Here is a 25,671-nt window from a genome sequence, read left to right as displayed (position 1 = left end):
TCCCAATTGTAGCAGTAGCCACTGAAAAAGTGAAGTAAGACTAAAAACTGGTAATCTGCAATGGAATATTATAGCTTCTTCAGCTGGAAGTCATCAGGGAGTTCTTTAGTTTGTGGTTGGATATTGTTACTCATAACAATCTGTATGGTTTTTCCCACAGTGCAAATATCAACTTTGAGGGGGAGGAGCAATTTAGTTTGGAAACTGGTAGAGGGGAATAAACACCCTGTTCCCCCAGTGCCCTTCCTTGAACCAGTTTACCATCCCCTGCAACAGCTTTGAATTTTTTAAAAGAGGGACTTTTTTTTTATGGGAGAAGACCTTCCATTATATTATCTTCTATGTCCCTTAAGCCATTTGCAGTGTGGTGTAACGTACATTTCAGTGATTTGTTAGCAGTGTAGAAAGGGAGACTGGGATGATTTCTGTCAAATATAAACATGGTAATGATGATGAAATCCTTCATAACTTTAAAACTAAATCCTTTTAGTGTGCTCTATGTGTATTCAGCCCTTGAATGTTGTTCAGAAGTTACAAGGGGTAGAGTAACCTTCCCTAACCTGGTGCCTTCTGGATGCTTTGGACTGTGACTCACGTCAGCCCCAACCAGCATGGCCAGTGGTTAGAAATGTTGGGAGTTGTAGTCCAAATCATCTAGAGGGCACCAAGTTGAGGAAGGCTGGGGTAGAGAATGCAGTAGCTGCTTACTGAGAAAGAAGAATAGGTTGCAGGAGTCAGAAATGCCCTGTCAGTAAAATGCACAAATGCAGGGAAGTTATAATTCTCTCCTTGCAGGTAACCTTGGTTTTAATCACTAGTTATTAAGCAATGATAGATTATTCACAATATCTCTTTCATTACCAGAATCCAGTGTGTATTTTCATATCATGGAAGCTCCTGATTCTGATGCCTCTGAATACCAGTGGCTGGGGAGCAACTGCAGGAGAGGGCTTATTTGCACTTACGTCCTACTTGTGGGCTTCCCAAGGGGTGTCTGGTTGGCCAGTATGGGAAACAGGATGCTGGACTAGATAGGCCTTTGGTCTGATCCAACAGGGCTCTTCTACGTTCATGAAAAAACAATAACCCTGGAATGTTAGTAGTTATCTCTTCCACGTGGAGATAGAGAGGCGGAGCAACAGTGTTAAAAATTTGGAAAATCTCAGCTTTTCCTCTGATTTAGCATGAAAATGCATCAAAGCAGAGGCTGATGCTTTGGATATTTGAAACTAGCAGATTTCAACAGGAAAGATGGAGGAGTTTCTAAATTGGTAAGCTGTCATTACAAAATGCTAACAAACCATTATAGCAGCACCCCAGGGTGTGTTAGCAACATAATTTCTCTCCATCTGGGGTTGCTTTCAAATTAGTATTTGTCTACTTGGAGTATTGAGCTTCATCTGACTCTGTCTACTTGATAGAGACAGTGTTGTCTAAGATTTTGGCTGCGCCCAGGTAAAATAACCAAGAAACACTATGGCTGACATTCAGCTGTATTCTGAAGCTTTGCTTCCATGCAGAGACTTTTCTAGGTGACAATCTAATTGTGCTTATTCACAAGAATGTGATGATTCCATACCCTTATACTGTTAATTTATATGATAGACTGGGGACAGGCAGAATTGGCACAGGTGGCACAGTTCAAAATATCAATAGTTACATGGAATCATTGAATTAATTAGTTGCTGTTGTTCAGTCGTTCAGTCGTGTCCGACTGTTCGTGACCCCATGGACCATAGCATGCCAGGCCTTCCTGTCCTGCGCTCTCTCCCGGAGTGTACTCAAGTTTATATTCACTGCATCGGTGATGCTATCTAGCCATCTCATCCTCTGCCGTCCCCTTCTCCTTTTGCCTTCAGTCTTTCCCAGCATCAGGGTCTTTTCCAGAGAGTTTTCTCTTCGCATTGGGTGGCCAAAATATTTCAGCTTCATCTTCAGTATCTGTCCTTCCAGTGAGCACTCAGGGTTGATTTCCTTTAGGATTGACTGATTTGACCTCCTTGCAGTCCAGGGGACTCGTAAGAGCCTTCTCCAGCACCACAGTTCGAAAGCATCAATTCTTTGGCGCTCAGCCTTCCTTATAGTCCAGCTCTCACAGCCATACATTACTAGAATTAATTAGTACTTTTCCTTTAACGCCTCTTAGCATTACCAGGTTAAACTAGAGCTGATGAAACTTCAGTTTGAATAAGCCTTTAAATTACCGCAGGGCCTTACCTGGTTTCCTGGCAGTAGCTCACTGGGTCTCTAACACAGAGGTTAGAATATGAGCTTTTCTCCCCTTTTTTTTGCCTCCAGCCCTTTTGGTCCTACAAGTTGCCCTATTCATCTTTGTTATCTACCATTCCCTACCTAACGTGCAATGTCTGTACACGCTTTGTTAGTTTCTGCCTCATGTCTTGGCCTCTCTGGCCCTTTGGAGCCTCCTTTTCTAGTTCTGCCTAAAAGAATGATTGTTTCTCCTTCAATATTTACAGAACATTCTATCCAAAGCCAGCCCCTCCACCCCCAGAATCCCATGTGAACTTGGTAACAGCCTGCAGAGTTTATGTTTGAGAGCTCTGCTGTAGCAAATTAAAGCAAGGGTGAAATACTCCTATTAAATGTTTAGTTAGCACAAATAGTGTGATAGGTATTGTACAAGACATTGCTTCTTTTGTTGTAGATTTTACTTTGTCTCAGAGGCTTTGATGTGTTAAGTGAACTCAGCCCATCTTGCTAAATGTAACCAGAGTCCAACTCTTTAACTATTTTGCTCTGGTCACTTTTGCCCGAAGATCTGTATGAAGCTTTATCTTCTCCTCTGTTGCATAAGACCAATACAAGGTATCTTAACATACTCTGTATCAGAGTTTAATTCATGTATGCCTTGTTTAACTCATTTACATAGAAGATTAATTTTAAGATCGTATAACAAGACTAGAAAAATCAGAGAATCGTGTAAATATTCTACTTCAAAGCATCTTCAGAAACTTCTGTGTACTCTATTTTTCATGTCCATTGTCAATTTAGGAGTGACAATGTATTCTTACACCTCCAGTATTTTGTCACAATATAACATTTTTCACACAAATTGATAATAGGCCTAACAACTAAGTCATTGAAGAATAAAGCAATGGGGACTACTTCATTTTCTTTATACTTGAAATAAGGATAGTGATGAGACATGAAGCAGTATGTATCCCCATAATCAGTTTCCTCAGAAATATTAGTTGCATCAATTACCTTGATTTGCTTATAACACTGATTCACTTGCTGAAGTCTTCTTTCCTGATAATCAACAAAGCTCTGACACTTGCAGTGTTCCCATTTTTGCTTTCCTGAAATTTGCCTGATTCATATAGAAGGTTTTTGTTTTTGGGGAGGGCTGGTTTGCATAATTTGTAGAGAAATTATTTTTAGGCACTCTGAATTAATTGTAGTAGAGATAATATAAACCTAACCTGAAAAAGCTAGTTGAGAAAAATCTCAAAATTACTACATGTTCTGTTTTGGTAATGAGGAACATGGTGCACCTGAGCGGCTGCTGAGCACAGGAATTTGTTTTGAGTACCAAAACAGAGCTGACCTCAAAGTCCTTCTATACAAAAGACCATTCCTGGTCACCCCATGTTGCAGAACAGATCCAACAGAACAGCTTCCTTGATGAGGACTCTGGAGACTTTTTTCCTTTTCTCTTATTTCATATCAAACTTAAACAAGCAACAAACAGAGCATAACTTTCTGCTGATACAACTGACAGAGAGAAGGCCTAACTACTACTACCAAAAGCATCACATGACTTTCAGTTCACATTCCTAAGAAAACATTAACCCTTTAGAGGGTAATCAACACCCCAAGCAATCTTCATTTCAGCAGGCTAATTTGGGGAGAGTGGGGGAGGAATCATTTTGTTGCTGCTATTGTTAAACAATTAGAATTCAAAAATCCTTGCTGACCTATTACAATTCACACAGGGATCTACCAGTAGATCTCAAAGTATCTTCTGCCTGCTTCCAATACAGTATTCTCAACTGCTGTAGTAGTGTAAAGAAATATTTGACTGGTCATTGCAATTAATATGCCAGAATGCCTTTCACATATATTAAATCTGTATTTAAGAGTATCTCAGTATATCATGTTTCCATTTCATGTATTAACTAAAGGAGAGAGATATACATGCCTTTTTTGATATCTTATATATTTGTTTTCAGGCATCATCTCCCACATCTTTCAAAAGACAGGTTTACAGGGCACTGGGATACATGAGATAGACACCAAAGGAAGAAGTGTAGAGTATATCCATCAACCTCTGCAGCTGAAGTTACTATCCAAAGTTATTAAAACAAAAAGGGGGTCCTGCAACAAAATGTTGCAGTGCGGGGCACTCCTGTTTAGGACTCAAGCTACTCCATTCCCCCAGTTTTCTGCTTTCCTCTCTTCCCAATATTTAGTTGGTATTCCATCACTACTGAGCACACTGGGTCCTCATTCGACTATTTTGGGACCACCTGCCCATTAGGGGGTTTTTCCTTACATTTTTGTGTACTTCTGTAACACTTGAGATTCCCCCAAGTCTGTTGATACCTCCCTCTTGTGCATGAATGGTGCCATTCTGGCTGCATAAGGACTAGCATTCAGATAATTGAATTTGCTGTGTGTGTGTGTGTGTGTGTGTGTGTGTGTGTGTGCATGTATCACTTTCGAGAATGTTGCCCTATTTGGGGAGCAGAGTCTTTTAAAGGCCTTCTGTTATGGATCTCACATAAAAGGACATCAGTAGATGTGGTTCTTTCCTCAGTTCTAACAGTTAACAGAACCTCCAAAAGACCCAGGTGTGTGTGCATGTTATTACAGCAGCTTCCATAAAAACATAAAATCAGTTGGCTTTCCTACCTAGGGCTCCCAACTGTATTGGCTGCAATTAATTACACATGCATGTTTTTTCCTCTGTTCCTGGTCCCCATGCTGCATCCTCACCCTGGTACCTGAAATGTTCATTAATTAGTCATTCATATTGCCCATTGTTTTTTAACTGACTGGTGGTTCATCCTGGCAAAATAGCTGCATTTTTCTTCTTTGATGGTAATCCGTTTTCTGTGTTCCCTGAGCAATTGAAGTTGGTATCCATTCTCTCTAAGAGTTTTACAAGAAATAAATAATTCTGTACTAGTCTGTTGTGAGGTAGACCAGTGAACAGGTAATAATGGGAGTGAAATTACCTTTAATACAGGGTTGTTGAATTTGTTGCAGAGAGTGCATGCTTAATATCATTAATGGAAAACTGAAGCACAAGCACCCTTCAGCTACCCTGTTCTACTCACATTCAGGATGGATATCTTTCTGCATATAATGGGTTTGGCAGGGTAAGGGGGTGGTTTGGTGGCACGTGCTACCTCTGTATCTCTATATGGCTGGTTGTTTTTGTTGAATACTTCCTATTTGCTCTTTTTGATGACTCAAAAGTAAGTGATTGCTTTTAGGGTTAATAAAGATTTTCTGCTCCTTTCAGTTGTGCAATGAAGAGGGCTGTGGATGTTAGCTTTCTGTAAAGTGTTAGCTTTCTGTAAAGCTTTTAGGCACTGACTTCTGAGAAGTAAGCTGTCCAGTTTGATGCAGTTAGACCAGATAGAGACTGGGAAGTGCAACTGCAGCTTGTGTGTGTGTGTGTCATTTTTAGAATATTTTTTTTCTTTTTAAAAGTGTCTTCAGAGTTGTCAGAACCAACAGTCTGTCTGTCCTGTATGGCCTCTTGGGAATATTAAAAATATAGAGAGATTATACAAGAAATAATTTTCATTATTTTTTGGTTCACACCCTGGGATATGAGTGAAAGGTTATATAAAAATATTACAATAACTTATATGTCTGGGGGTTTTTTAAATAAAAATGCAAATACTACTACCATGGACTCAAGTAGCTACCTAGAGAGATTCTTATTTATTAATGGCTCTGAAACACTATTTGTTTCTTGCTATAAACTATTTGTTATAGTTTAATTTTAAATCTATATATAATTTGATTTTATTAATGCATTAATCTTTATTTTTACAAAACATATCTTTCTCTTTTTTGTCTTCCAGGAAAGAAATCCATATCTAAAAAAACAATTACAAAGAAAAGGAAATCTGTTACAAAGCCTCCTGTCCCAGAATTTCAGGTAACCTTTTTGGTTTTAATTAGTTCAACACTTAAATGATTTAATAGCTTTTACCTTGTGTGGTGGTAGGCTGCAAAGAAAGAAAGAAAGAAAGAAAGAAAGAAGCATTTTCTATTTTCTCATGGAACAAATGAGTAGATTTAAGCTGACTCCATATTCATATGTTGATACTGATAGTAAAACATGAGAATTTGTCCTAGAATACCCATCTGCTGAATTATGTTGTTTAGGGTTGTATACAACCTTGAATACCTGCCTGTGGAACGGAAACCACTGGCAGAACAGTTTTTCCCTCCCCTTGCAGCCCCCTGCTCACTCCCAAAATCTGCTCTGGAGGCTTGGGGGACCCTCTGGATCAGATTTGGAAGGCATGTAAGGTGAGCAAAGGAAGTTCCTCATGTGACACTGGATTTAAGCCTTATAGATTGCATTTTGTATTTTCACATATAGGGAAAGTTGGAGTAAAGTCAAGCATATTATTGAAACATATATTTTTGGCAATTTTCGTGACTTCATTGCTAAGTCTCAGACATCGGAATGCAGATTATTCCTTCATAATTGTTAGAAACACCCATGTTTTAAAAATGGTTGTGGCATTAAAGTTTATGGGTTTTGTATGACACAAAACATTTTTGTTTTCTTAGCAAGTTGCTTTATAAGATTAGTCAGTATTGGCAGATCTGGAGAAGAGTTATTGATATTTTCTTATGTGCATTTTGTTTGGCTAGATGCAACTGAGAATAGTAACTCAGCAAATCAGTTTATGTGACTTGCAAATCACATAACTCATACTGCAGATCGCATAACTCATGTGCTGAAATTACAGGGAAAATATTTAAGGCGCATCCTTTCACCTGGTTAGAGAAAAAAATAATTCGGATGAATCATACACATAAAATCCCACCCACTTTTTGGGGGGTTAGAATTATTTGGAGTCTTAGTTATGTAAAATGTTGTGCCTTATACCTTCATTCAACATGATGTAAATGAAGCTATTCAGATTTTATGCAGCATTCTGCATAAATCAGAATACTGAATAAAAACAGCAGCATTTGGGAAGGCTAAGGCTGCAATCCTAAAATTATTATGCTGGAAGTAAGTATCCCTGAAATCAGTAGAACTTCTGAGTAAAATGGTTTAAGATTGGGCTATAAAAGAGATTCATATCCTTTGACCAACTCAGTGACTAAGGGCGCAATTCTATTGAGATAGGCAGCCGCCTCCAACCTCGGAGGTGACCGCTTATCCTAAGCAGGGCAGGAGAAGCACAGAGGGGATTGTGCCCTCTGCACTTCCCCTGTCCTGCTTTTTTGGCTAGACAGCTGATTGCAGCTGTCTAGCTGCAGGAGCACAGAGCAGGGAAGGAGGCTGCTGTACGACACACTGGATGTGTCATACACGCAACTACGCTCTCCCCACCCTGGAATGCCCCCAGCCATACACCTTTTCAGCCCCTCCACGCTTCTCTTGGGTGTGCGGAGGATGGGGGTGGGGAGAGGTCAGTTTTCTGGGAACTGACCTTGGAGCTCAGGCTCTGAGGTCAGTTCCTGCAAAACGGCATACCCTGTGGCCATCTAGCCGTTGTCTAGCAGCCATAGGATTGCTCCCTCCATTGGAAGTGATGATGAAATTAAAGATAAGGCATTAGGTGCTGGAAAATAATGAGATATGCAAAAAGCATTACATTTTGATGATCTTTTATATATTTATTTTTCAAATGATAAATTTGTAGTTTGTAGTCAAGATTTTATCTGTAACAATTAGAAACACTTTAAATGTAATTAAGTGCCATTCTAAATTCCAACTGAGGCTGAAGTTTGAAGCGAAGAAAGTTCCAGAAGTAGCACTTTCAAGTTCACCATTGAATTGAACAAAGCAAATTCATGAATTCTTTCTCTGTTGTTTTAATCTATTTACTGACCCAGTGTAATAGCACATAACTTACTCTGTTGACTTGTAGGTGTTAGGTTTAGAATGTCTGGAGATATGCTGGTATTACTGGGGGCAGGGTGGAGGGAATGTATATGGGAGTAACCAATTACTATATCCATTATCTAGATCCATTTCAATCGGGCTTCAGGCCTGGGCGTGGGACGGAAACGGCCTTGGTCGCCTTGGTGGATGATATGAGAAGGGCTTTGGATAGGGGCGAATGCTCCTTCCTTGTTCTCCTCAACCTCTCAGCAGCTTTTGATAACGTTGACCACGGTATCCTCCTCGACCTCCTGGAGGGGTTGGGCATTGGAGACGGTGGTTCCATTCCTTCCTCTCTGGCAGGTACTAGATGGTAGCATTGGGAGAGGAGGTTTTGGACCCGTGGCCGCTCACTTGTGGGGCGCCACAGGGTTCCATCCTCTCCCCAATGCTATTTAACATCTATGTGAAGCCACTAGGGGCTATCATCAGAGGTTTGGGGTGCAGTGTCATCAATATGCGGATGACAGGCAGCTCTGCCTCTCGTTTAAATCTTCACCAAGGTTGGCCGTAGAATCCCTGTCCAAATGTCTGGAGACGGTGAGTGGCCGGATGCGGAGGAATAAGCTGAACCCTGACAAGACCGAGGTACTTTTGGTGGGAGACAAGAGGAGGTTGGGGGATGTTGACCTGGTGTTGAATGGGGTACGGCTACCCTTGAAAGACCAGGTCCGCAGCCTGGGGGCCATTTTAGATTCCCAGCTGTCCATGGAGGCTCAGGTGTCTGCATTGAGCTGGACAGCGCTGTACCAACTGCGTCTGATACAGCGGCTGCGCCCCTACCTTTCCGACCATCTGCTCCCATCGGTAGTACATGCCCTGGTCTCCTCTCGTCTAGACTACTGTAATGCTCTCTACATGGGGTTACCCTTGAAGACGGTTCAGAAGCTGCAGCTGGTACAGAACGTGGCAGCTCACCTGGTTAAAGGCAGCCGCTGGTGTGATCACATCACTCTGGTGCTGAAGGAGTTGCACTGGTTACCAGTTGTTTACTGGGCCAAATTAAAGGTATTGGTTTTGACCTTTAAAACCCTATATCGTTCCAGCCCAGCCTATCTTAAGGAGCGCTTCCAGCAACACCAGACAGGCCACTCAACAAGATCAGCGTCGGATAGCCTTCTGTCTGTCCCATCAGCCAGGACAGCTAGGCTGGTGAGGACGAGGGAGAGGGCCTTCTCTGTGGTGGCCCCCACTCTGTGGAACTCCCTCCCTAGGGAACTCCGCCATGCCCCCTCTTTAATGAGCTTCCGCCACGCATTAAAAACGTGGTTGTTCAGGCAGGCATTTGGGGTGAGTTAGGGTATTTTTAGAAATATGATGTTTTAATGTAGAATGTTATTGTTTTAAAACTGTTGTATTGCTGTACATCGCCCAGAGTGGCTGGGTGACCAGCCAGATGGGCTATTAAGAAATTCAATAAATAAATAAAATAAATAAACTATAGAAGAAGCATACATAAATACTGGTGCATCTTGACGATGTTATCATAAATCCATTGCCGGTATTAAAGAGGTGTGAGAAGGTATGTTAGGCTGCAGTCCTACATACTTACTACAGAAGTAAACCCCATGTGTCAGTTAGTTCTGAGTAAACATGCATAGGATTGTGCTGCATGTATCTGATTTAAAAAACAAAAACAAAACACCTCTCCTCTTGATTTTAAATATGATATTTTTTCTTATTTCAGCTTATTTGCACTAATCTTGATGAACTCAGGGAATTAATTAGAAAAATTGAGACAGAACTCAAAGATGTGGAGAATATTAAAAAGAAATCGGTATGTGTTTGAAGTTTATTTTGCTTTTGTTTAATGTAATATCTTAAAGCTGTTTTGTAAGGATTACCTGTTATAGGTATTTAACCTGTGCCTTCTCAGAAGTTAGATGAATTATGGAAAATGTTGAAAAATGTCCATGATGAGTAACTTTTCACAGCTATGAATACCTTTTAGAATTGCAAATCATGCTATCAGTCATATTTTATGCAGGGTTGGGGTTAGGGCATATATGGATCATTGCTCTAGTTCAGGGATGGGCAGAAAGTAGATCTCCAGATGTTTTGGACTTCAGGTCCCAGTGTTCCTGACCATAGCCATGCTGGCAGGAGATTCTGGGAGTTGAAGTCCAAAACATCTGGGGATCTACCTTCTGCCCACCCCTGCTGTAGCCTCCTGCAACTCTTTAATAGTTACAGCTTCAGAGAGAGACAGAGACTCCTGCTACTACTTCACTGTTTAAGCTCGAAGAGATTTGTTGATTGGGGCAAAGATGGATGGATGGATTGGAACTGCTCCCCAAATCACTTGTTAAATAGAAATTAATTTGCTTCTGAGTTGTATATAATGATCTTGAATATGTGTCATACAGTTTCACAGGATAGAACTGGAAAAGTAAATAATTGAAATGGACAATGGAACTTATTCCACTCACGAATTAGCGGTTGTAATAAGATATGAAATAAGACTGACAAATCACAGTACAGATTTCTATATCTTGCCATGTTTTTGCATTCTGTTAGGTTGTAGGTTAACAGTCTACTCCTATGCAGGTTTACTTAGAAGTAAGTCCCACTGAGTTCAGTGTAAGTGTATTTCAGTCCGTGTTTATGGTATTCTTCTTTTCTAAGTACTTTGGAATCTGTACATACTGTGTCTGCCTATTTTCTGTTTACAGGGTGATATAAACTTCAAGCAGGCTCACTCTAGTTAAATATTCACCTACAATAGCTATATATGATTGTTTTCCACACCAAATCTTTTATCTAAGCTTCAGCCCATGTTTTTCTTCCTTGCATTTCTGTGAATTTGGCATCTCTCTTCACAATACATTTTCTCAAAACACTATTTTAAATAAATTCTGCTAAGTCTCCAGGAGCTCTCATTAGGTTTTTAATATATGTTCAGAACTTTTCTAAAAGGCCATTTCATTTAATTAATTTGTTCCTGCAATCCTATGCCCACTTACTTGGGAGTTAGCTCAATGGGACTTAATTATTAAATGCCTCATAAAATAAATTTATATAGGCATTTTACAATTTAAAACAACAATATCGCAATAAAATCAACAATATAAAACTAATAAGTGTGCTAATACAGCATAAAATAGAATATCAGCTATAAGAGGTAAAACCACATTGCAGGGACTAAAATAATAAAACACAAAAATATTAATTTATTTAAAAATACTTTAAAAGTCTGAATACAGGAAAGTCCTGGCCAGGTGCTGAAAATGTAGCAGCATGGGTGTCAGGCGAACTTCCCTTGGTAGAGAGCATTCCAGAGCTGGAAGATCACCATCGAAAAAGCCTCTTTCTTGTTCCTACCCTCTGAGTGTTAGAATGAGGGGGCACTTGAAAAAGTGCTTCTGTGGATGTGGAATCCATTTAATTCTAAAGTGAAGGCTGTTATATATGGGATGAAGTATTGCATCACGTACCAAGTTCCCAAGCTTTATAAGTCAAAACCAGCACTTTGAATCAGGCCTGGAAATGAATTGGGAGCCAGTGCAGGTGAGAGAGGACCAATGTAATATGGGGCATTTCTACATGAGGCTTTTATCCCAGACCTTTACTGAGGCTTCTGCTTCCAGATTCTTTGTGGGATTAAGCGCAGGTCCTTTAGATGTGTTTTTTCCAGGGGTTTTCTTTCTCCGCCTTTCTACATGTTTCATTATACAACCACTAGATGGAGCTATGATATAGCAGAATTGCCCAATTACATGAGACTCTAATTCCACCATTTCTAAATAATACCAGACTTTCCTCATTAGGAAAAAACAACAACACAATAATGGTTGCAAAGCACAGGAGAGGCCCTGGCTGTTGACAACATTATGTAAAGGACCCGCAAACTACTATGAGCGAGCAATCACGAGTGCACAATAAAAGCCTCATGTAGAAGGACTTGATCATAGTGCCTGGCCCCAGTTAAAATTCTCACGGCCATATTTCCTCTAGCTGAAGTTTCTGGACTGTCTTCAAAGGCATACAAAGCATTATAGTAATCCAAACTGGAGGTTAAGGGGGCATGAATCACCTCAGTTATGCTTCCCACCTCCAGATAGGGTTGTAACTGGGTAAGCCGAAGGTGGTAAAAGGCACTTCATGCCACAGAGGCCACTTGAGCCTATGATGACAGAGATGGATCCAAGAGCATCCCAAAAGCTACATACCTGATCTTTCAGGTGGAGTGCAACTCCCTCTAGAGCAGGTTGAATTCCACTCATCCAGTCTGAGGAATTAATGCGCAAAGTTTAAAAAAATAAAAGTTAAAAAGGTGCAAATCACCCCCCGCCAATCAGCATTTTCACGCTTTAGCCTATTGGCGTGGGGGCGTGGGGTGGAGAATCCGTATTTTTGGTCTTTTTTCCCCCTGACTAAATTTGTATACAATTCCAGAAAGTAAAAAAGAAAAGAAAAAGATGTTTGACAATCTGCAAAATACAGATGGAACAGATTTAAGAAAGTTTTATTCTTTTTTAAAAAAAAGCTGTGCCACAAAGGACACTGGGATATATGCAGGGAGCAGGAGGACCAAGGGAGAAACAAATCATGGCAAACCAAAAAGTTTCTGATCATTTGTCGGCAGCAGTGTGGATTAATGATGGATTAAACAAACACCATGGTTTGTTTTCAGGGTGGCTTATCATGACATGCAAATTTGCCTACTGTTTCAATCATGAAGTCTAAAGACCATTCAGCAGGTTTACAAACTCTCATAAACTCTTCTGAAGAGTGGATAAGGCCTCTTCTGGGAATAATAGCCAACAGTATGTCTAGAAAATTATACTCCTTTCAGTTTCGTAGCAGCAGTCTCCAAATCCTCCAGGAAACGGATTCTTTAGAAATGGATTTGATTGAGTAAGGAGTATGGGGCAAGGGGAAGGAAATGTATGCTAGTTTGAGAATAGAGGTATCTATATCTCTGTTGCTTTTGACACCCTCGTTTTTTTCAATATCATCTTTATATCTTATTATAATTTAATAATTTGTCCTACATTTTTGGTATCTGCAAATTGATAACAGTAATCACTGTTTCCAGGGTTAACACACTTCTCAGGATGTCACGGTACATGATATTTTCAGAAATGGCAAACATTACACATCTGAAACTGTATATGTCACAGTAGCATTGGTTCTATTAACAATATTGAAAGAGCAAAATGCAAAAGTGACATCTAAGGAATTGTGTTCATGTGGAGTAATAGCTAAACATTGGAAAACTGCAGAACTTTTAACACTGAAGTCTTGGTACATGGAGCTGTGGGAAATAGCCTCGGGAGAAAAAAATAGCATATCAACTTAAATTACTTAAAGGCAAATGTTAAAATACCTGATTTTTATATAATATGGCATGATCGTATTTCATATACAAATCAGGGACATGTTCAGCAACATCTATCAAAGCCTTTCCTCAGATTGTGAAAAAGAGACTAAATATAATTTGTTATTATGAACAATCATAAAGAAAATCAAGTAGCCAATGGATTCCACCCATACCTTTTTCCTGTAAAGGGGGAAAATATGTTAAACATACTACCTTCTGTTATCAGCTAGATTTAAACTTGATGTCATTTCATTTTATTTTGTTTGTATGTTTGTCTTTATATTTGGAAAATTAATAAAATCGTCTTCTTTTTAAATGACCATGTCACATGGTATAAATCATGATGGGCTTCTTCTGGCTTGCTTGCTGACTCCTTTATCTCTTTGTAGCGTAGCAATTAAAATAACAAGAAAACCTAATTTAATTTTAAAATAACAAAATAAAATAACAGAAATAATAGGAAAAATATAGCTATTAGAAATATTAAGAGCATGGCTGTTGTATTTTATTTTTAAATTGACATTATGAGCCTTAGAGAATGGGGCATGAAAGAAATTGAATTTAAATGAATAATAGAGCAATCCTTCGGGGTCAAGGAAACAAGGATCTGCGGTGAACTGGGCTTGCACCAGCCAGAGCAGAAAGTATGTTGGAGGGTGGAAGGAAAACAAGTATGCCAGCTCCAAGGCTGGCATATTTTCCCTCCTTCGTTTTGAAGGCATGTAACGGGAGTGCTTTGGATCCTGCTTATGCAAAGCCTCCCTTGATCTGCCCCTGAAACATCCCTTTTCCCCAGAGCACCTATGGTGGAGAAAGGACAGCAGTGGAGGTTTCTGCTGAGGCAATGAGGAGAATTCCAGGGGCAGACCTCTCTCTCTACCCTTGGAGAGTGCACTCCGCAATATCCTGTGGCCCCTGGGATGCCTTCTCACAAGCCATAGGATTGCACTTTAAGTAAATCATCAGGCCAGTAGGCAGTCTGAAAGACCCTGCTTTGTCCTAGGAAGGTCTGTTAGGAATGAACAGCAGCTGAAAGTTGAGGAATATCTGGCATTTCTAAGCTCTTCACATTCTAAGTATAATTGTTCTCAATTTAACTTTTCGTGTATGATACTTCATATATTTTTGTTTAAACTAGCATATGTATTAGCTTGTGTGCAGTTTATACACAAGTATTCATAGGTAGTCCAATGTGACTAAATGGAAAGCTGTGTTTACAATCAGGAACATCTAGCGTTTTACTTTGCTGAAAAGAGGAATAATTCCACAGCCGTTTATCTATGATGTATTTTTTCTCATGTTTTCATTTTTAGTGGGAACACTAAAAATCTCCTGCAAAAATGAATTAATATGAAACCTGAGAAAAGGCATTATTGACTAATATGAAAATGAATTAGAGAAAACTCTATAGATATACAGTGCAATCCTTCTTAGTGTACTTATTTAGTGTAAGAGTGTACCTTTATTAGACAAATGTAGCATAATAAATATGGTATTTTCATATTTACAGGGAAGGTGGTATCACCGAAAGCAAGCTGTAAAGGAATTACACTGTACTCTAATACGTCTGCTAAATGAATTGTTACCATGGGAACCAAAACTAATGAAGGCTTTTCAAAGAAACAGGTAATTAGTTGGATCCTTTTGACAAAATGCTTGACTTTCCACAGTACCTCCAACTTTTAAAAGGAAAGGATGTAGTAAATGTATAGCCAGATCTCTGTTTTCCTAGTAAGAATTATTCAGAATTACTTATATTAATGGTTACCTCTGATGTTCTTTTGAAGGTCTAGATTAAAAAAGGATTATGATGACTTCAAAAGGCAGCCAGATCATGATAAATTTACTAGAGAACAGTGGACTAATGAGGATAGTGAAGTGAATGCTGGCAAAGAAGTTTCTAATGCATTAACCAGTGAATCTTCAGAGCAAACTGAGTTTCTGAAAAGGGATTATACAGATGCAGGTAGGTGCTTTTGCTAGTTATTGTGAGTGCCTAGACATGTTATAGCAATTCTTATGTAGGAAACTTTAACCATGTTACCAACATCAAACTTGTGTAGTAGTTACCGTTGTTGTAAAAACAAACAAACCACACTCACACATACACGTGCACGCACACACACGCTGACGTTTCTCTAGTTTGGGGGCGTTATTTGAGCAGGATTTTAAGGTGAACACAGCCTGCTCAATCCTGTGAGGAACGGCTACTGCTTCCCCTTTCCCCGAAACCAAGAACTTACCTTTGGGGCAGGAGAAGGTGGAAGAGGGAGTCCCAGGCCCGTTGGGAAAAAATGCTTAGCCAGGGCTCTTGTATCATCTGCTTTCTTCCCCTTCTCCTTCCCCACAAGTGAGCTTTTGGTTTGGGGATACGGGAAGGTGGCAGTGAGGGGCAGGTGGTTTGTGAGAACCCTGTAGTCTTTTCAAGCATTTAACGGGAAAACTTGCAAAAACCTGACCTTCTAGGGCAGACAGTGGGATATTCGTACATTCCTACTGTAGTTAAGTAAAAGACTTTCCAACTAAAGTAGTGTTACCGTGTACTGCAGAAACTTTGTCAGATAAAATGCATGTGTATTAACTTCACACTTTGACAAACCCTCACAATTTTGATTCTTAATGAATTTCTAATGAGGTCAAATTTAACTGGATGTAGATTAAGTGACTACAGAACCTATGCAATTAGCTTTCTCTTGTATGAAATCATTAGTCGTGTTATGAAATCTTAATCTTGTTTATTGGTTGGAATGGCAATGTACATATCTTTTAGTTTTAAAACTTCAGTAAATGGATTACAATTTTTGCTTTTTAAAACACTTGCCTTTTCTTTGCTTTCTTTTGTCTCTAGAGGACATGAGACTGTCAGAAATGGATCTTGCTGCAGGAAAATCCAGACCACTAAGAAAAGACCTGACTTGTAGAGAAATGCAAAAGGCAGTGCCTAAATATATTAAACGCCAGTCCAAGCAAAACAGTTACCTAGATGATAGCACAAATGAGTTTTCACCAAGGAAAAAGCTCAAATTAAGCACAACTGATACCATAGTCCATGGTATAGAAAATGACCTGTCGCTTGATGGTTGCTTGAATAAGCAAATAGAATCCTCATCTTCAGAATCGTTGGATATGACAGACTCTCCAGCATCTATATCTAACGTAATAAAAGGGACCAAGCCCATCCAGGCCTTGCTTGCTAAGAATATTGGGAACAAAGTGACCTTAACAAGTCAGCTGCCACCCACAGCAGGTAGAAGCATTTCTACTTCCGAGAAGCTGATTATGTCAACTATGGGCTCTTCCCCAGTTAAACCAGTGTTGCCCTGCCAGACCAGTTCAAAGAGTCCTTTACAAGTATTGTACAAAATGCCAGGTGGCCACTGTGTGCCAATAGACCTGCATAACAATTCAATGAAGATTCAGATGCAGCCTGTGGTTGACTGTAAATCAGGAGAGAAAACCACAGGAGAGAAAATCATGCAGCAAGTCCTTATTTTGCCTAAAAATTTTCTTATCCATCACAGAGAAACTAAAAGTGGGACAAAAGAAATCCAGTCATTGCAGCAAAAGACTACTGAGCAGCACTGTATCTCTCTTCCACAGCCAACAGCTATCAACACTACTTTAGCACCTGCCCTTCCATCGATAAATGCTGCTACTGCATTTCTGCCCAGTACAAACTTTAAAAAGAATACTACACATTTGCCACAAGGGGCTAATGCAGTGAACAGATTTTCAACATTGCCCTCCGTAATTCCCACAGGTAATGTATTAACATCAGTGGTGAAAATGAGCCAAAGTGAGACTACTAAAATGAAGACTGTCGTTTCAGCTGCCTCATCCCGTGTTGCTTCACCCACTGTTTCCTCAGCAGTTCAGACACTGACAACAGCACTACCACAAAGTGTTTCTGCTTGCACCAGAAGTTCCTCCCCAAGACTAGCATCCCCCCCAAAAAGTGCTGACATTGGTGAAGCTAAGCAAGAACTAAAAACAATCTGTATCAGAGATTCACAATCTATCCTTGTTAGAACGCGAGGTGGGAACACAGGCATTGTTAAGGTGCAGACAAATTCAGAGCAGATTTCCCCCAGTACCTTATCTCCAAGTTCTGTTTTCACGTATGCACCTCAGCTTCAGGCATTTTTAGTACCAAAATCTACACAATTGCCAACCTCTACCTTTTCAGCTGTAACGACAGCCATACCTAGTTTCCCGACACCTGTCCAATCCTCTCCAGGAACTTCTGCTTCCATTCCAACTGTTCCTGCTTGTGTAAATCAGGTAATGGGGAAAAACATGACACTTGCATTTGGGCAGCCTCATAACAGTGGTACTGTGGGTCACGGAATGCAAAAAACTGTACATGTGCCTTCCCCTACCTTTTTGTCTCCCATATCATCTAACATTGTCATGCCAGCACCACCAAACAGCTCAGTTAATGCAATTAGCATTTCTCCAGGAAACATTGGGCAGAGTACCATATGCACTACCCAGGCTCCTTTTATTAATCAAGTCAACGTAAATAGTACAAAATACCCTGTTACACAGCCTGAGGCCACACCCATAACTAGTGGAAATGTGATGAGTGGCGCTCAAATTCAGAAACTTATGTTGGTCACAAATCCCCCCCTTCTTCCTGCCTGTGGAACTGCAGGAGTCAACCTAATCCCTGCGCCAACATCCACTGGCATTACAGCACAGAAACTGGTTTTCATTAATACCCCACTTGCCAATATTCAATCAAACACCAGTTTAACTGCAGAATCATTTAAACAAACCTTCCCTTCATCCATGGGCAAAACTTACGTTAAAAGTACAGAGCAACCTCAGTTAGTCCTGATTCCATCTACTGTGGGAGCATCAATAAAAGTAAATACGCCACCAACTGTTTCTCAAATAAAAGATGTGAAAATAGGACTTAACATTGGTCAGGCCATTATAAATAGCACAGGTAATGCTCAGAGTGTTGCATCAATTAACATTATGCAGTCTACAGCTCCAAAGGATGCAGAAGAAAAAAATGGACAGGGTGTAATTTTGCCATTATCCACAAGTGGTGGTTTGGTTTCTGTATGTTCAAGTTTGCCTTGTCAGAGTATTGCACCTGTCAAAGAGTCTCTGAGTGATGCAACAAGAGCTGTCAGTATACCTACAGTAACACCAAATGCATGTTTAGATCCTGTTTCTATGGCATTGACTGGAACTACTACTGGGACACGGCCTACTCTCTTGGCTGGTGGAATCGATACTTTGACAAAAGTTTCACCAGTTTTAACTCCTCGAATGCGTACTTCTAATGTTGGAAGTACTATGGCTATATCAACTGTGAAAACGGGGCATCTTGCTTCATCTGTACTGTTTTCAACCAGTCAACCAACAGTTTCTCATGCCAGTTTATCATCTACTTTTCAGTTACCAGTTACAGTTGCCTTGCCTGGACCTGTGAATGGTGCCCCTAAAATGATACACACAGTCCCTCAATTGCCAGCAGTTCCACCTGCTGCACATTGTATGCCCCTTTCAAAAGATCAGCATTCCACACTGGTCCAGTTTCAGCCTCCAGGAATTTCATCTGCAGTGCCAACAAATGGAAGTGCTCAAAAGCCGCAAACTGTATTGCCTCCTAATGCACCAAATACAGGTAAAGTAATTAGTTTTTCTAATTTAGTTCCCTTACCTTCCCATCCACTGCCCCCTAATTTTGTAAAGCCAATGCCAGCTTTCAGTTGTGCTCCTGGTGCCTCTACAACTCAGACTGTTCCAGCTTCACCATCTATAGCTAGTAATGTAGGAGGACAGTTGAATGAATCCTGTATTCAACAGAAAATAATTATTAACACTTGTACCCCTTTGGCTCCTGGAACTCAGATAATGATCAGCGGTACTCGGTTCATTGTTCCACCTCAGGGCCTTGGAGCTGGCAGTCATGTTCTTCTCATCTCTGCAAATCCAAAACTTGGGCCTCTTTTAACTGTTAGCAATGGTAATGGGTTTCAAACGGTTTCTCATGTTGGTCCCGCTCCCCAGAAGACTACACAAGTGTCAAGCAATGCATCAAACTGGCAGCCATCAAAACAGCCTCTGAAAAGCTCTACCAAAATTGTAAACTCTCTTGGAACTGCAAACCCTCTGCCTATTGTACATGCAACACCACAGATAGTAAACAGTGCTACAAAACCAAGTACTCCATCTTTTGCAACAACACTGTCTACATCTTTGGTAACAGTCACCCCATCTACTACTCTAGCTAAAACAACTTTGGTTTGTGCAACTCAGACTGGTAACTCACAGCTACAAAACAGTACTTCTGTACTGCATCTAGATACATCTATCAAAAAACTGATGGTCAGCCCAGAAGGAGCCATTCTGAATGCTATAAAGACTCCAACATCTAAAACTTCCTCTCTGCCTTCATCCTTCTCTCCTGACATAGTTTCCACAACCAGGAATCCTGCTGTTGTCTTCCCTAATTTTCTGAAGTCCACCATAGGTGTACCTGACACAGCTGCATCTTGAATTTAAAGTAAATGAGCCGTTAAAATGTTGGGGCATTCTTTTGAGTATGAAGTTAATTTATAATTGTTAAGAGTTTCTTATGCTGTTTTGAAATATACCACACATGTGGCTGATGTACATGAACCCAAGGCATGTAATGGCCACTTCTGAGCAGGTGGAAACTGCTGGGAAGAGAACTGGACTATTCCCATGCCACTGGAAACTCATGGGTTGAATAGCTTCAGCATTCTGCACATGTCACATGTATCACCTGCCCAGTTTGCCATTAACTGGGAGCTGCTACATGCTCAAATTTTAAAATACCTACCATGTGCCCAAAGGTTTGTGTGCATAAGGCCATAACTGGTTTTTAAAAAATTGCTTCATAGTAGATTGCAGCTGCTTTCATTTTTTCATTTTAAAGGTGATAAGGAAACATCTCCTTAAATACTTTTCAGACCTGTGTTTTCAAAGAGTTTTTTTTATTATTAAAGTGGTTGAAGACATCCATCAAAGACATGTTGTAGAAAGCAATGTTTGACTCATAGCACATTTACAGGGATGTTTTTTCCTCACAATTTAGACATTTCCCCATCTTGTTTATAAACAGTACAGTACACTTTTGGGGGGCAAAATTTTCTTTATGTTTTTTTAATAAAAAGCGTGTTTATGCATTTAAAAATGCAGGCTATGGTGTAAAATTGTACATATCCCTGATTCCTTAACAGTATGTACTAAACTATGTGTAAAAAGAACTACTCTGTCTTATTTATGTTTTGTTTACATAATGTATAGTTTTTTAAGTATTTTAGTAATTTTGGACAAGTGTACTGTTTAGCAATAATGCAGAAGAATCTGCATGTAATAATAAACTAAGTTGCTGTATTTCTGCTTGATAATACTGTATCAATGTCATTGTGGAGAAGGGGTACTTGATAGCACAAGGTTATGTATGTACGTGCATTAAGAAATTAAAGATATTGGGGTTTTCAAAAATGTGGGCCTAAGCACACTTACTTAGACATAAGTTCCATTCAAACTATTGGGATTTACTGCCAAGTAAATGTGCCTACAGTTATGATTTTCTAGCCTTTCTTGCAGCTTTTCTCTGCATGGTTTCTAAAGCCCTCCCTCCCTCCTCCATACTTATAAAATTGTGGCCATCAGAACTCTGTACACTAGATTCTTAGTTTCACCGTTACCATGAGATATGAACAAAAATAACATTAATTATCTGAATTTACCAAATTTGAAGATCTGTTCATTTTTTAGAAAATTGGGCAGGGGTTACTAAAAGATTCTCAGTATTTCATTTTTTGTCTTTGATAAGAAGGTAGAGAAGCCCAAACTCTAAAAATGGAGCTTTACTAACAAAGATAGCTAATAGGATGGGATGGATCACTGTAGTTGTGAAGTAGAAGAACTAGGGTGCAATCGATGGCCATAAGCCTCTGAACTCGGAGGCTTACGGCCATCCAGTGCAGAGTGAGAGGAGTGGTGGGAGGGAGCTTCGCCTCTGCGCTCCTCCCCCTCTGCATTTCAGCTAGACGGGCTTCTTTGCCCGTCTAGCTGAGGCATCGGTGTGGGAGGGAAGGAGGCTGGGGAGGCTGGAGGATTTTTTGTAAGTTGGTCTCCCCAGTCCCCTCCCTGCCCACAGGAACACCCCCTTTACCTTTCCTCCAAGGTCACTTTTGCGACTTCTGAGAAACACCCTGTGTGGTTCTTTCTGAGCTGGCTGTGAAGGGGAGGGGGCAGGAAACTTGGACTACTGGGTCCAAAGTCAAAACGCTGACTCCAGCCTTGGATCCAGGAACCCGAACTATCCTATGGTGCCCCAGACACTGTCTAGGGGCCATAGGATTGTTCTCCCTGAAAGTTAGTCCTATTTGAGCAATTACTGACATTCAAAATACTACTTCTTAGTCACAATCTTCGAAGAAGGGCTGTACTTGATAATTTGAGGGAAGATGAGCAAAAGAACTGGATTGTCTGATGGCCATTTAAAAATGAAGGAAATTATGTTCCTTAATTCAAGAATCTGAATGTAAGGAATTGAGTTAAGCAGCAAGCACAAGAACCTTTCTCTTCATAAAACACTTGATTTGAAATGTGACTTCTTTAGCTGTGAACCTGAGTTAATAAATACAAGTCTTAAACAATTTAGGAAAAGTAAAAATGTGATCAGTGCTTCATAATTCACTTAATTTTAAAGTTTGAATAGATTTTTTTATATATTTGTAGAGGTAGACTAGCAAAGTTTAACTGGGAATCTCAACAAGATTGTCCTAAACAGTTTTTTCTCTAGCTGGTTTTCTTTTTACCTCAGATGCCATACTAGGCAATGAGCAATAGCCAGGATTTCCCTTTTAGTTAGTGATAGGAGCATTATGCACAGAGGTTCATGGTGTGGTTAGGTGACTGTCAAATGTTTTTTGTTGTTGAATATTATTGAAGATGAAGAATTCTAGAGAACATTTAGGATTTTATAGTGTTTTGTCCCCAGAACAGCTGCCATAAGCATCATATTTTGGCAGAAAGGTGGGATGTGAATTAAATAGGAGTGTAATATAGACCCTTAAAACTTTCAATTTTATAGATGGGGAAGTGAGATTTAGAGCCCCCACTCAGGTGGACATTAAGCCAAGTCTAGGAGAACCTCCTGGATTCACACAGGTCTCTTCTTATTCTTAACTGTTCAGTCATTGGATCATGGAGAAGAAACTGAGAGGTGCCTCCTATTTTGCAACTTTAGCAGGTCTTCATTCGTGGGAAAGGGGGATGGTCAGAATTATGCTATAGCTATACACTGATATTGCAGATATCCCTGCCTTCCCAGAAATGTTGATGCCAATACACTCCCACAAGTGCACTGCGGTTACTACAGAGGTGGCTATCCATAACCAAAGAAATGTTAATACTCCTGTACCAGTTTGTCATGAGTTTTCATTTTCAGTATGAGACTTGCTGTTTTTTCATACCTACTTACTTTTCATACCTACTTACTTCATACCTACATACCTACTTACTGACTTACCTACTTTTTCATACCTCCTTTATCTGCTGCTGTTTTGATGCTTTTGCTTGTCCCCCCCCCGCCCCTCTGCCCCCCAAAATCAGGCAGTCATAGTAAACATGACTTCATTGTGCCATATAACCTATTGATTTTGGCTACACGATGATGTGGGTGAATGAAGTCCACCTATTACCCAATGCCAAATAAGAAGCAGCAGCATGAAAATTCCTGAGGCAATCAGGCTGACTCCTCAAAACTGGAGGTTGTGATTTGCAAGGGTCAAAATGTTTGCAAAATATATTGAGGCTGTTTGCATGACACAACAGCCCACTGTGCATTATTTAACCCACAGTGAGCCTGTAGGGTGTGTGCAGCCACCATTTTGAATATGCAATCCCCACTTGGGGGGTGTCGTGTCATGCAAACTGAAGAGTGTGGGTTATGTGAGGCTTAAACTACCCTTGCATAACCCATGGTCTGCTTTAGGGTTATGTGAGGGTTGTTAATCCTTGCGTAACCCATGCTTGCCAGGTTTGCACAACATGACAACCTCCAAGTGGGCATTGCATATGGAACTTGGCATTCATGGGTGCTGCAACTTGTGGGTTAAATAATCCACAATGAGCCATGCTGTGTTATCCAAACCTGGTCATTATCTCTTGCCCCACTTCAGCTCAGCATTACTTTAGATTCATGTTATTTCTTCTCATCTGATCTTCATAATTACTGTGATCAGGATATATGTACAACCAAACTTACGGCAGGGGTGGGCAACTTATGGCCCTCGAGGTGTTGTGGTCTACAACTATCAGCCCTAGTCAGCATAGCCAATGGTGAGGGCTGATGGGAGTTATAGGCCAAAACATCTGGAGGGCTACAAGTTGCCCCCCCACCTATGTAATTCAGCTCAGTTACACCAATATTAATTTCATTATGTATATGACTTGATTGATTCATGTCTTCCACCTGATTACAAGTGCGGTATAATTTCTGCTGGGGTAGCCTTTGCTTCTGCAATCTTTTCTTTTTTAAAAACAAACCTACAAATAAAACTGATGAGGACGGTTCAAAGGCAGCCTGATATCTGCAGATTCAGTGCTATGTTGACAATAAAAACAATACAGTGCACTCAAAAATGTAATTGGATTAACAATCGTGCCTGTGTTTGATTATGATCCAATTCTTCAATTGGTCAAGATCACTTTGAACCCTCCTCTCTTTCCTGCTTATCAGAACCATCTTCAGTATGTTCCACAGCTGCAAAAATCAAATTAAGAAAATGTATTCAGGATTAGAAAACTGGGTTTCTTTTGTGTACTAAGTAAGTTTCCTTGTCAATTTTATTTCCTTGTCAAGTGCATAGATTATGCCCAGTGCTTATATCACAACAGGCACGGTACTTAATGCGGATTCTGGAACAATGATAAGGGGTAAGGCTGTGCTGAACTTGAACATACTGTTATATTACAAATACTTGTACTCATACAAGACATGAAATAGGAGATCTATGACTGGATCTTCTGATATCTTTTTCTTCACTGAAAAGCAGCCATGCATGGGGCTATTTGAATTGGAACTGTAGTGCTGGGGGAGGGATAGCTTAACCCTTTCCTCCTTCAACAGTTTCCTTGATTTAAGTCCCCACCCGCCACCCCCACAGTTACTGTTTGCTGTGGAAGATGAGAAAGACTAGTATAACATGGGTTCAATGCAAATTTCATCTGCAGGTAATAGCTTCAGGGGGGTGATTTAAATTGGGTAAATGGGAAGGGTTTAACCCTTCCCCCGTGTGTCATGGCCCTAATCAAAATCCTCCATGGCAACTTTCAAATAAAGCAAAAGTGATCGTAGCTCTCCCACATCTAGTTAGACCCTCAATCAAATAAACTGATGGAGCAATTCTATACATGTCTATTCAGAAGTAAGTCCCATTTAATCCAGTGGACTTAACTCCTAGGTAAGAGTGTATAGGATTGCAGCCTGAGATTCAGAACTTGAGTTAGACTTGCTGGACATGTGTGCTAGGATAATTTCTCCCCAGCAAACTGCATTGTCAGGCCAATATTGATAAACCTATGGATAGTGTGGGTGCCTGGTTTTAGTCCTCTCACCCTTCAAACTGATGACTGGCTCCTAGATGTTCCCAGTTTGCCCTCCCCTGCCCTCTTGCATCTGTCCATATGTGAAACAGAACCATCCAGGTGACTGGAACCTCTTTGCTGGAAGCTACTACTGGGTGAGGGCCAAACTAGAGGTGACAGCATGAGACCCTGGATAGAATCAAGTCCTGGAAAATCAGAATGACCAGAATTTATTTCAAGAGCATTAGACGCTGAACACATTTCCAACTGAGTTGTGTTTGGCCCCTTTTCAAAACTCTCCAACAAAAATTGAAAACCTATTGTTTAACATCTTATTAATTTTTTACCACCTCAGTTTTTTAGCTGCTTATTATCTATTGTATTTGAATTGCTTGTTTTTAATGTGATCAATTGTTTTTAATCATATTTTGTACATCCATGTTTTGTTGTAAGCCACATTACAACTGCAGAAGAACAGGATGTTAATAAATTACTGAATTTCCCCACACCTGCCTTTTCCCCCTGAAACTACTTTTCCCCAGCTGTTCTTTCTCCCAATAGAGCCCAGAGTGGGAGAGGGGAAGCAACTAGGAAGAGATGGTTTGGGGTGATAATCTGTATGCTTGACATAAATGCCCACACTATG

At 40.2% G+C, this 25,671-nt stretch overlaps 1 protein-coding gene across 2 annotated transcripts in view; it reads left to right on the top strand.

Moving 5' to 3' along the window:
* BRD10 (bromodomain containing 10) overlaps positions 1-20,816 on the top strand; it is a 66,672-nt gene extending 45,856 nt beyond the window's left edge. For both annotated transcript variants that reach the window (XM_084834458.1, XM_084834457.1), the window contains 5 exons: positions 6,063-6,139; positions 9,801-9,890; positions 14,947-15,062; positions 15,224-15,402; positions 16,285-20,816. In XM_084834458.1, coding sequence (XP_084690584.1) covers positions 6,063-6,139; positions 9,801-9,890; positions 14,947-15,062; positions 15,224-15,402; positions 16,285-19,952 — 4,130 coding nt within the window. In that variant the 3' untranslated portion in view covers positions 19,953-20,816. The remainder of the gene's footprint in view (positions 1-6,062; positions 6,140-9,800; positions 9,891-14,946; positions 15,063-15,223; positions 15,403-16,284) is intronic.
* The last annotated feature ends 4,855 nt before the right edge of the window (positions 20,817-25,671 follow it).

This window comes from Heloderma suspectum, chromosome 2 (assembly GCF_057233095.1).
Source record: "Heloderma suspectum isolate Gila_16-S chromosome 2, 16-S_ref, whole genome shotgun sequence".
Classification (NCBI taxonomy): domain Eukaryota; kingdom Metazoa; phylum Chordata; class Lepidosauria; order Squamata; family Helodermatidae; genus Heloderma; species Heloderma suspectum.
This window is presented reverse-complemented; position numbering and strand designations above follow the sequence as displayed.